The sequence below is a fragment of the Plectropomus leopardus genome, unplaced genomic scaffold (assembly GCF_008729295.1).
Source record: "Plectropomus leopardus isolate mb unplaced genomic scaffold, YSFRI_Pleo_2.0 unplaced_scaffold29240, whole genome shotgun sequence".
Taxonomy (NCBI): Eukaryota; Metazoa; Chordata; class Actinopteri; order Perciformes; family Serranidae; genus Plectropomus; species Plectropomus leopardus.
In genome coordinates, this window is record NW_024631869.1 from 1 (window position 1) to 11,380 (window position 11,380).

An 11,380-nucleotide genomic window follows, 5' to 3' on the forward strand; every position below is an offset into this window, starting at 1 on the left:
GATAGACATTAAAAAAGACAGTTACACAGAAAAGATCTCTGTGGTTAAAAGTTAAATCGGAGCTGTACAATACAAACAAATTATTGGCTTAAATTTTAAAAACACGACTGTGCGTGTGCGTACCGTTGAAGGGGATGTCCTTGTGATTGGCTACTTGTCTCTTGATGCTCCACCACTTGGATCGCAGCCACTGAGGCGACCGGACGCTGCTCCACCCGCCTGCAAGATCCTCCCACCTGATCTCATTCTCATCCTCCACCTCCAGCTCCGATATCCTGAAACACCACAGATGACTCTTCAGTAAAGTACGGAGCAAATGTGGTGCAGTAAAAAGAACAATATTTACCATAAGGTTGAAATCTTTAATTTGTACTTGAGTAAATGCAGGTATTTAGTACCTGCGTATGAGGTTGAGGTCGTCCTCCTTCATCCACTCCGTTCCTCCGCTGTGTTTCCAGTTCAGGTAGTTCAACCATTTCGACCGACACTGTTTCTCTGAGCGCGTTCGGACCTGATCGGCCACCGTCGCCCAGGAAACGCCCCCTGTGACCGCCGACCCCGGCGACACACCCGCCATCTCGTACACGACCTCAGCGAGACGTCGCTCCTCCTCCTCACTCCATTTACCTGTTTTTAAATGACATTTCAAACACAGTATATGAAAAAGAAATTCAGGAAAGGCTGTCTACACGTATGGAGGTATTTCTGAAAACTGAGTCCCAGTTAAAGCATTAATGAAGCGCTTTTAAGGAGATTTAAAAATATTGAGATATTTATCGTGTATCGAGATATCGCCTAAAAATACCACAATATAATTTCAGCCCATATCGCCCCGCCCTGGTAGACGAGGCCTAAAATGTATAAACACGAATTATAATGGACTTATGGCTTCAGCTGGACCTGTTTTAACTCTTGGGAGTTTCATTTAGAACAAAACATTCGATTTTATATTTTTTTCAAATGTTATGTCTGCAGAAATCCAAATTTGTGAAGTAACTAAAGCTGTCAGATAAATATGGCAGAGTAGAAGTAAAAAGTACCATGAGAGGACTTGAAGTACCTCAGGTGTGTATTTGAGGACAAAGTGCTGTGTACCTGTGTTGCAGGTGTCCTTCATCAGTCGGCAGCGGTCTTTGACAGACGAGGCGCTGCGACCCAGAGCCGCTCCGATGGTCGCCCAGTCGTTCCCGTGTTTCTCCCTCAGCCTGAACGCAACCGCAGGTAACATAAAGATAATTTTATCTATATTACACCTCCCAAGAAATAGTTCAAAATGCTTCACAACAACAAAAATAAAAAGAGAATCCAATAAAATAACAGCAAAACAAAAAATCAAAACTAAGAACAAAGTGAAAATAAAGTTTATGATAAGGAGTTTAGACTTATTATTATTATTAGACATAAAAAGCAACACCTTTAAAAGTAAAACTGCATTTAAAAGAGGTGCTTTTAAAAGAAATTTAAGAGAGGCCAGAGATGTAGTTTGCATAAACTCCAGACAAATGTTTAAAAAACATAAACAATATAAATGTAAGTTTAAAACAAGAAAGAAAAACATGATATTTTGATGTTAAAAATGTTTACTTACGCTTTTAGCTTCTCTATTTCATCAGGAGTATACCTTCAGGAAATTTAAAAAAGAACAAACTATTATTAAATAAAAGAAAACACTAAGTTGAGATGTGTTTTCCGCCATCTTTTCCTCGTAAACTCACTTGCCGACGTGGTTTCGGTTGTCGTACATGCGTAGAACTCGTCTGTAGACGGCAAACAGCGGACGGTTTAACCCCAAAGCTACGGAGCGGTAAAAGTCCTTCCTCTCCTCTTTGGACATTTCAAAAATGATCTCGGCTGGATCGTCAATGCCTCGACCCTGAAACACGCACGCACGCACGCACGCACGCACGCACGCACGCACGCGCACACACACACACACACACACACACACACACACACACACACACAGTCAGACGAAATATGCATAACATGTACGAGACCCAAATAAAGACAGGAAGAAACGTACCTTCACATATCGATCGATGTTGCTCATCAGAATGTCGATCTCCTCTTTCGACCACATGCCCTGTTTCCACTTATGACCTGAAGTGAAGAAATAATCAAAATATTACGTTACAGGGAGTTTAATTCACGCGTCTTAAGTGACTATTGGGAACAACCATTTTTGAGATCGGTCCACAAATTTGAATTAATTGATAAAATTAATTGATCGCCCAGCCCGAAGATAAGAGTACAGGCTGGAAAATACCAAAATAACCATTTAAAAGTAAAGTTACGTGACCCAGCAGTTACCAGCACACAGTCATTTAAATCAATCATGAAAATAAGAAAGTGCAATGAAACCGCTGTTTTCCATAATAATGACAGAAAAAGTAAAAGAAATTTTTTTTGCTTTAATGTGTAAACCGAAGTCACGTTTAGTTTCCTGATTTTTAAATCTTAACTACAAAGAGATTTATAGGAATTTACTGTAATAAAAATACGAATAAAACAACGTGTTTTCATTGTCTGCAGATCGTCTCTTTAGTCTCCGTGAGTCCCCGACGTCCTCCAGCTGTGAGGCAGAGCAGTGTGTGTGTGCGTGTGTGTGTACCTTTGTTTGCCAGTGTGTCTTTGTCTTCTTTGGTCGTGAACCAGGCCTGACTGACCGGAGACACCTCTGTCTTCTGATTGGGTGAGAGGGAGTCCTCGTCCTCGTCCTCGTGCAGAATCTACACACAAAAAGCATTGTTTTAAACCACGACAATCAAATCTTTGTGAAATTTCAGGACTGTAAGTCTATAAACTACAAGAAGTACTGAAACAGATTTTTTTAAATTGTATTTTTAGGACAATTGTCAGAAAATTGTATAAAAGTTGTATAAAAAATGTATTTACCGAAAATGCAAAATAATCCCTAAATTAGCAAAAAATAATAATAATAATCACACAAAAAACAAGTAAAGTTTTAAAAGATTACCTGAAAAAATAAATAAAAAATCAAATAAAAAATCAAATAATAATAATAGCAATAAAGTTTTCTGGACATTTTTCTCTAGATTTTTTAAAATACATTTTCTTTGGTAATCAATGCAATTCAATTCTGGAGACATTTTTTGCCAAGTTACTCATTGCCTTTTTCCTCATGTTTTCAAGAGAAATCAATTTGCTAAACACTGAAAATACTTGTTAAGGGCGTCTTCACTCAGCACAAAAAAAAGGTCGATCCAAGTTTCAAAGGGTTAAAAATCAGCGCATGAAAAAGGAAAAAATAGCAAATAAGAGTAACTCTTTAAATAAACACTCAAATAAGGTCTTGTTTTTATTTAGGATGCAGAAAAAGAAGGAGAAAAGTGCTGTATCTGCACCTGAATCTGAGCGACGCCCTCCTCGGAGAGATCGCCGTCTGCTGTGGCCGTCATCGTCACCTCGAAGCCTTCATCGCTCTCCGACACTGACGAGAAGAGAGAGGACACATCATCACAGCTGCAAGGTACGACTTTAACCACAGCCCTCGTGATTATAGCGAAACAGGACTTTTGGATTTGCTCACTGATCCAGAGTGAAGTTTGAGAGTTAAAGTGAGGACAGGAAACGTGTTCTCGACGTAACGTCGCCTCAGAAATATGAAAAGTGTGCGACTCACTTGGTAAAGTGACGACAGAGAACTGAGGCGCGTCTGAATCTTCCTGTTCTCCTGTAGAGAGACGCAGCTTCTTCTGGAGGGGCTCCGAGTCCTCGTCTGCACACACACACACACACACACACACACACAATAACGTTATGATTTCGTTTTCAATTCATCAGCAGGTAACGTTTTAAAGATGAATCAATTCATAAAATGTGAGAAAATAAGGAAAAATTAAGTTTCTCACTATCAAATTTTTCTTCTATCCGATTTAACAAAGGATGCAGGTTTATTTCCCCAATTTCTGCTTTTTCCGCATCAGTTTATAATGTAAATTTTCAGATTTTTTTTATAAAAACCCTCTACTTTCATGTTTTTATTGAAGAGGACAAATGTTCTAAATATTTTGGGGATCACGACCAAAATGTACACCTATAAATGTATACATATGTTTCTGTAACATCATTTTAACTATAGAATTATAAAAATAAAATGTGTAGTTTTCTGTATTTATTTATTTTTTTTATTTTGTAATAACCTCCCCCTTTTTAAAACTCATTTTCAGGTCATTTTCTTATCACCTTTCACTAATTTTCTGCAATTTGTGGGACGTTTCTCACCCGCGTCCCGTCCAAAATCTCCACCTATGACCAAAACATCTTAAAATATTTAATTTTGTCCAACCAACATTTCAGAAACTCAAAGATTTTCAGTTTATCTTCACAAAACATGAAGAAAATTCCTGCAATTGAGAAGCTGGGATATTTTTGTGTTTCAGAAATTGACTTAAAATGATCTATGATCACTGAAGTTGCACAGCCCTTCATAAAACTATCAATCGTGTTTGAGTAGTTTGACGATAGATTGACTTTTATTTGTTAAAAAGACCAAAAAGAAAGTGTGCGTGTGTGTTTGTTGACCCACCGTTGGGAGGACAGTGCAGGATGATGCTTCCATCGCTGTCCTGAGTCAGCGTGACCGACTTGACGTTTTCTAACGCGGCGGCGTCCTCGTCCTCTGCTGCTGAACTCATCGCTCACCTGCTGACAAATAAAATTAAACCCTCAGACTCTTTTCAGTGTCATAGGAAGAGAAGCACGTTTAGTTCTCAACAGCGGTCAGTGAATGTCCTTTTGTTAAATATTCATTTAAGAGGCCAAAATGTTTTCTAAACTGTACGTTACACCTCTGAAAGCTGAGCAAAGTAGCTTGATTTTTTTTTAAAACACAAGTTACAAGTTACAATAAATTGCCTGAAATTGGGCAAAAAAAGAAAATACAAATGTAAAAAAAATAAAAACAAACAAACAAACACATTAAAAAAAACAATAAATAAATATTATCCGTTGGCTTGATTTTTTTGAGAAACATTAAAATAGGGTGAGGGGGAACTTAACATAAAATGACCCAAACATTTGCAAGAAATTAATTAAGAATTACAAGAAAATAACCCTGAAATTAGTTGAAATAAAATGAAATAAATAAATAAATAGAAAGAAAAGAACAAAACAGTTGTATTATATAAAAAAAATGAATAAATAATAAACTTAAATATTTTTTTTGTAACCTTATTTTAACAATATAATTATAATAATTACACATATATTTTTTATTCATTTTTTTGTTCATTGATGATTTTCTCTCTTTTTAATTGAGATTTTATGTCATTCTCTTGTCATCTTTCCTTATTTTTCTGCTTTTTTATTGAAATTAAACCAATTTACACTCTTCAAAGGATTAAATGCTTGTGAAAGGCATCTGAACACAGCACAAGAAAACCAGGTTTTAGAGGGTTAACTCGGGTGAGAAGTGATCCATAAATAAACAAAAAAAAAATCTAATATATTGATCTCAAATTGCCCGCTACCGCCCCCCACTGTGTGCCAGAGAAACGGGATCTTGCAGCTGCGCAGCACAGCCAGTAGATTTTGGCTAAAATGTGTCCAAAAAAGTTGTGCTTGTTGGACATAATGTGCGCCGAATTGCAGTCCCGGTCGCTTTTAATATATTTTACATAATTAAAAATAAATAGTATATGTAATCTTTGGCAATCAGCAAGACGAACTAGAAATGGAGTATTTTTTATATTGACTTTGGCGTAAGGTCCCATGTATCGCTATTTGAAACGCTGCCGAAAACACGGCATTTTAGCGCAGAGATGGAAGCGAGACTTTACGTGATGTAGACATTTGAAATTAAATTATTATAGTTTAAATACACAAAAGCAGCCACGTGGTTCAGTTTATTAATGTTTACAGACAGACAGACTTTATAATGCTACCGGTGGAGCTCTGATGCTAACCGTTAGCATCCACCAAGCTCCGCAGCTAAATGAAAGACGAAAAATCTCCGGCGCCATGTTTTTAGTCGACAAGGTGAAGCTTATGGCGTCTGTGCGCTTTGACGGAGTTTTTGGCTCTTTAATCTCATTTTTTTCTGACTTTGAGGTGTCAGCGCGCGCCCCGCGGCTCCGACTACCGAACAGAAAGTGAATTTTACTTTTGATTTGGTTACTTACTTCCTGTTTTTGGTCCGGGGACTTGTGAGTTACCAGGATGAAGGTAAGTGCCAGGATGAGGACCGGCCGTCCGAGGGCCGGAGGGGTTGCCAGATTAGTGGATAATCCGTAAAACTGCAGGGTTGTATGTATCGACTGTGCATCTTACACATATATTTTTATGTACAGTATATGGTTGTATGTGTTTGTAAAAAATACAAAATGAAAATAATTTGTATTTACTAGGTGATTTAATGAGGATTTTGTTTTTTACTCATGCAGTAATATTTTATTTGTACATGAGGGGGCTGACATTTACACAGACTGTATGTTTTCTCATTTTTATTATAATTTTATCAAATACAGAATGCAAAGATGTGCTAACAGTTTAATTGATTGTCATTTAACATTTATTTTGAGAAGTAATTAATTATCTCAGGTATTTTTTATTATCAGCAAAAATTCCTAATAGTATATAGTTTTTATGTGGTTTCATGTAGCTTATATAGTAAGAAAATTCAATATAAATAAAAATGGAGGTGGGTTAATTATTTTTCATTAACTGATGGAGAAGGGGTGGGATTTAATAAGTTTGTACTTTTTTCTGCTCCTTATCAGATATGTTTGTATCAATATGTAAAATAAAATTAAAAAAATTAAATAAAATTCATTTCAGTTCAATAAAACTCAACTGGGTGCAGATTCTCAATTGTGATTTTCTTTTTTTCCTGTATTTTATGTCACTGTAAAGTGAAAATGTATATATGTAGGTTTTTACATTGTTTGTTTAACCAAACAAACTTTTTTCACTTTAAATCACTCAATAAATCAAACAATTAAACAAGGACATAATCTGCAGATTAACTGATAATTAAAATAATGGTTAGTATAAATCTTTTTTTTTTTTAATATTAAACCATTAGTACCTGCTAAACAGAATAAAACTTTAAAATCAATACAGAGACAAAAAGAACAAAAGACAAGCCAAAGTGTGAAATTGTGTTTAAATACAATAAATATATATTTTACATTTAAGTAAACAAGTAAAAATATTAATGTGTAAACGTGTTAAAACGTGTAAACATTTGCAAACCTGGCAACCCTTTTCTCCGCTCTAAAACCTGTCCGGGTAAAAACCTGACTTCTTTATTTTTTTTTTATTGCCTGAAATAATGTAAAGTAATTACCAAAAATATACACTGACACTAAATGAGCGTGTATGTTTATTTATTTGTATCTTGAAACCGCCTTTTGTTGGTACACGAAGTGTGATTTGTAAGACAGAAATAGTTCCGCTGTTATTTCCATCGGGCCGCTATTAGCGACGAACCAAACGCAGAAACTGCAAAAATCCAAATGGTCACATTTTAACACTTTGAGACAATAATAAACAAAACATGTCGGGACAGCCAGTCAGAGTGTAAGTTTAACTTTATAAATATTTTAACTGTGACTCTAATTATATTTCATGTAGTTAAATGTTGAATATGTGTTTTGTTTTGTTTTATTTGACTGTAACCAGGATTTTACAGGATGTCTGTTAAATTTTAATGTCTTGTAAAACATATTATACATTAATATTTTTAAAAATATTATGGTTTTGTGAATATACTGAACAATGGAGGGTTTCTTATTTGTAAAATTCAGTGGCTCAAATTGTTCCTTTTGCTACCAATACAAATAAATCCGACACGAAACGCGACAAGCTTCGCCGAACCTTATGAAAATTTTATGTAATTTAAGATAACGTCCTCACTGGCACATTTATGTACTTAATAAGAGGCAATGTGAAGCATAATCGATGAAAAATGTGGTAAATTCAAAATTCGGCATTCTTGTACTCCACTATAATACACGACTTGTAATAGATCTTAAATCAAACACAAAAATAATGTGAGTTACAGCCGGGGTCTGTTGCATTTAAATTTAGTGTTTCCGGTGTAAAAAGCACGTGAGGGTCATATTATATCAGCCGAATTGAAGAGTTGATTTTAATATGTATCTGTATAGTTTCAGTAATGAACGAGGCTTCGTTTAAGTCTTCTTTTGAGTGTAAAGAAAAAAACAGACGTGTTTTCGATGGATTTCTGATGAGTTAAAAGCAAACATGAGTTATCTGGAGTCTAAAATGCTTACTATTGTGTGAATATTCTGTTTATTTTTTACTTTTGACTATTTTTACTTCATATCTGTTCAGAGTCCTGACTGTTTATGTCCCAGTATGTGATGCTAATATTAACCCTTTTTTACCCAAGCAAATTGGCTTGATTTCTTTCAAAACAAGACGGAAATGGGCAACAAAGGAAGAAATTATTCAAAAATTAGCAAATAAATAAATAAATAAAAAACAACAACCTGAAAATAATTAAACTAAATAAATAGAATAAAAAGGAAACAACTTTGAAAAAGTGCTTTAAAAATTCTAATAATTCTGTAATTTAATTTTAAATGTGTAATCACAAGATTTAGCAATAAATATAGTTTTTCCCAGGCTTTTTTTTATTTTATCGCCCCTTGACATTTTCCCTAGCTTTAAAAAAATAATAATAATAAATTCCTAAACTTCTGTCACTTTGTAGGATTTCTTACCAGGTTGCTTATTTCCTTTTCCTCCTTGTTTTGAAAAGAAATAACACCACTTTGTTCTGGATTTAAAGGTTTAAATATGTGTGAAAGGCATCTGGAAGCAGAACAAGAAAAGTGATGTTGCTCCAGGTTTTAAAGGGTTAATGCATAGATTAGGTTTTAAACTTTGCTTGTTTGCAGTTTGGCTTGTGGAGACGTTGAGGGCAGACTGAACGCTCTGTTCAATCGAGTCCAGACCATCCAGAAGAAAACCGGACAGTTTGACGTGAGTTTGATTTCAGTTCTGTCAGAGTCAGTAAATATTCAGCAAATAATCCTGCAGTTGAGAGATGCTCAACTACTTAAGCTACTGCATTTTTTACTTGTCTGTCGTTGATGTAGTAAATACAGATGTTTCATCTGTATTCTAATATTTTTGGCTGTTGTCTCTCAGCTGCTGCTGTGTGTCGGGGAGTTTTTTGGGACGACGGCAGAGGCTGAAGCAGAGTGGCAGCAGTACAAAACTGGAGCCAAAAAAGGTACAACCGTCTGGATAATCAAGGGTTAACACCTGCCTCACACCTCACAGATCATTTTTAGTTTTTATTCTTTGATTAAAGTCTGTTTTGTGTTTTTCTGCCTCCTCAGCTCCGATCCACACCTACATCCTCGGAGCAGCGAGCCAGGAGACGGTGAAGAATTTCCCCGGCAATGACGGCTGCGAGCTGGCCGACAACATCACGTATCTGGGTGAGACCTGAGACCCGCCTCTCCTCCAGGAAGTCAGGATGCTCCCAGAGAGCTTTGCTGACTTCACGTCATCAAACACGTTGATGTGTGTGTGTTTTCAGGTCGGCGCGGCGTGTTCTCGGGCGTGTCCGGGCTGCAGATCGCCTACGTCAGCGGTCAGGAGGCCACGCAGGAACCGGCCCCGGCTCACTGCTTCACATCCAAAGACCTGTCGGCCCTCGTGGCCCCACTGACCAGCAGCTCCAAGTTCAGAGGAGTCGACATCCTGCTGACGTCACAGTGGCCCCGAGGAGTGTGGCTCTACGGAAACACGCCGGTAAAAATAATACAATAATATATAAATGCTGTTGTTACTGAGAAAAACTTACATCTGTGAGATTTCTTTGAAAATCCAAAAACATTTTAACGAAAAAAAATCACCTTTTTTTCTTTAAGAAAACAGTAACAAATTTGCCTTTTTTTTCGTTAATTCTACCAAAAAATGTTTTAAATTGCAGAATTATTTTATTTTTTACAGAAAATATGCACTTCTCTGTTATAAAATAAATACAAAAATGCAACCATTTGAATTCGTATGCCCCTCTCCTAAACCAAAATAAAAAACATTCGTCTCTCCCCAGTGCTTAAAAATGATTTGACATGCGTCCTCTTTTTACTCCGTCCCATCCCCTCTAATAAATAACAGTCTCAAATTTATTTTTAAATATTCATTCTAATCCTGTTGTGATTAAATATTTTTTAAAATAACATATATTGTAAAAAGTTATTATATAATAATGATAAAGAACCAGGGGGGAGAAAACATGGTCCTAAAAATGTACCTGAAAATCATGGAAAAGTTATGTTTTCTGTGTAAAAGTGTGTGTGAACGTGTTTAAATGAACCTGAAGGCTCTGCTGTTGTTTTCATGTGTCTCGTGTTACAGGAAGTGAACACAAAGTCGTGTGGGAGCAGCTCCGTCGCCAACCTCGCCGACAAACTGAAACCGCGATACCACTTTGCTGCGCTGGAGGGCGCTCACTACGAAAGACTCCCGTACAGGTAGAACGAGCGCTCGACTTTTGACTGTTGAGTTTGTGCCATTTTGCTGATCATTTTTCAACTAAAGTTTTTTGAAAGTAGTACTTTTAACAGAGTATTTTTACATTTTTACTGCATCAAAGGATCCCTAAACTCGTCCCAGTGGTCGATTCGTCTTTATCACCCTTGTTTTATACTGTGTGTGTGTGTGTGTGTGTGTGCTGTGTGTGTTAACTGTTCTGTGATAACGTGTTTCAGGAATCACGTTGTTCTCCAAGAAAACGCTCAGCACGTCAGCCGCTTCATCGCTCTGGCAACCGTCAACAACCCCGCCAAGAAGAAGGTGTGTGTTTTTCCTGAATCACAAACAACATCGTTTTTAACAGTCGAATCTGAACACACACAGACGTGATACACACGTTTTTAAGTTCAGCTTGACTTACGTTCTGTCATTATCTCAGATTTTCATTGCAAATAAAATGTCCATAAACCTGCTTAGAAATAATGGAGCAAAGACGCATCTCATAGCTGCAGAACCTGCCTGAGAATCAGCACGTTTTTAGGTTTTTTTAAGTATCAAAGTAATCCAGCGATAAAAGTGTGAACATCCATCGAGAAATGTAAACAGAAACAGCTGATGGCTAATTCAGCAAACTTTTAATGGTGCCAACTTTCCAAAATGTAATCAAATATTGTCTGACAGTACCAGCATCACATCCTAAACTCTGTGTGTGTGTGTGTGTGTGTGTGTGTGTCTGCTGCAGTATCTGTACGCCTTCAACATAATCCCCATGAAGACGATGGATCCGTCAGAGCTGGTGAAGCAGCCGCAGGATGTCACAGAAAACCCGTACAGGTCCTCCAAAAAAGACAAGATGGACAAACAAATGAACTTCAGCACCACAGAGGAAGAGGTACAGCGT

At 36.7% G+C, this 11,380-nt stretch overlaps 2 protein-coding genes across 2 annotated transcripts; one reads left to right on the forward strand and one right to left on the reverse strand.

Moving 5' to 3' along the window:
• Positions 1–123: 123 nt before the first annotated feature.
• Positions 124–6,216, reverse strand: dmtf1 (cyclin D binding myb-like transcription factor 1; the record flags this gene model as incomplete). The annotated part of the gene is made up of 11 exons (XM_042481614.1): positions 6,144–6,216; positions 4,550–4,665; positions 3,644–3,739; positions 3,366–3,451; positions 2,612–2,729; positions 2,024–2,100; positions 1,716–1,873; positions 1,589–1,621; positions 1,096–1,205; positions 399–627; positions 124–275 (listed from the first exon to the last, which is right to left on the reverse strand). Coding segments are annotated over exons 2-11 (1,168 nt in total), but the record flags the coding sequence as incomplete, so codon positions are not given.
• Positions 6,217–7,469: 1,253 nt separating this feature from the next.
• On the forward strand, positions 7,470–11,371 carry cwf19l1 (CWF19 like cell cycle control factor 1; the record flags this gene model as incomplete). The annotated part of the gene is made up of 8 exons (XM_042481615.1): positions 7,470–7,542; positions 8,889–8,973; positions 9,142–9,226; positions 9,336–9,437; positions 9,539–9,753; positions 10,363–10,478; positions 10,716–10,800; positions 11,222–11,371. Coding segments are annotated over exons 1-8 (861 nt in total), but the record flags the coding sequence as incomplete, so codon positions are not given.
• Between the last annotated feature and the right edge of the window lie 9 nt (positions 11,372–11,380).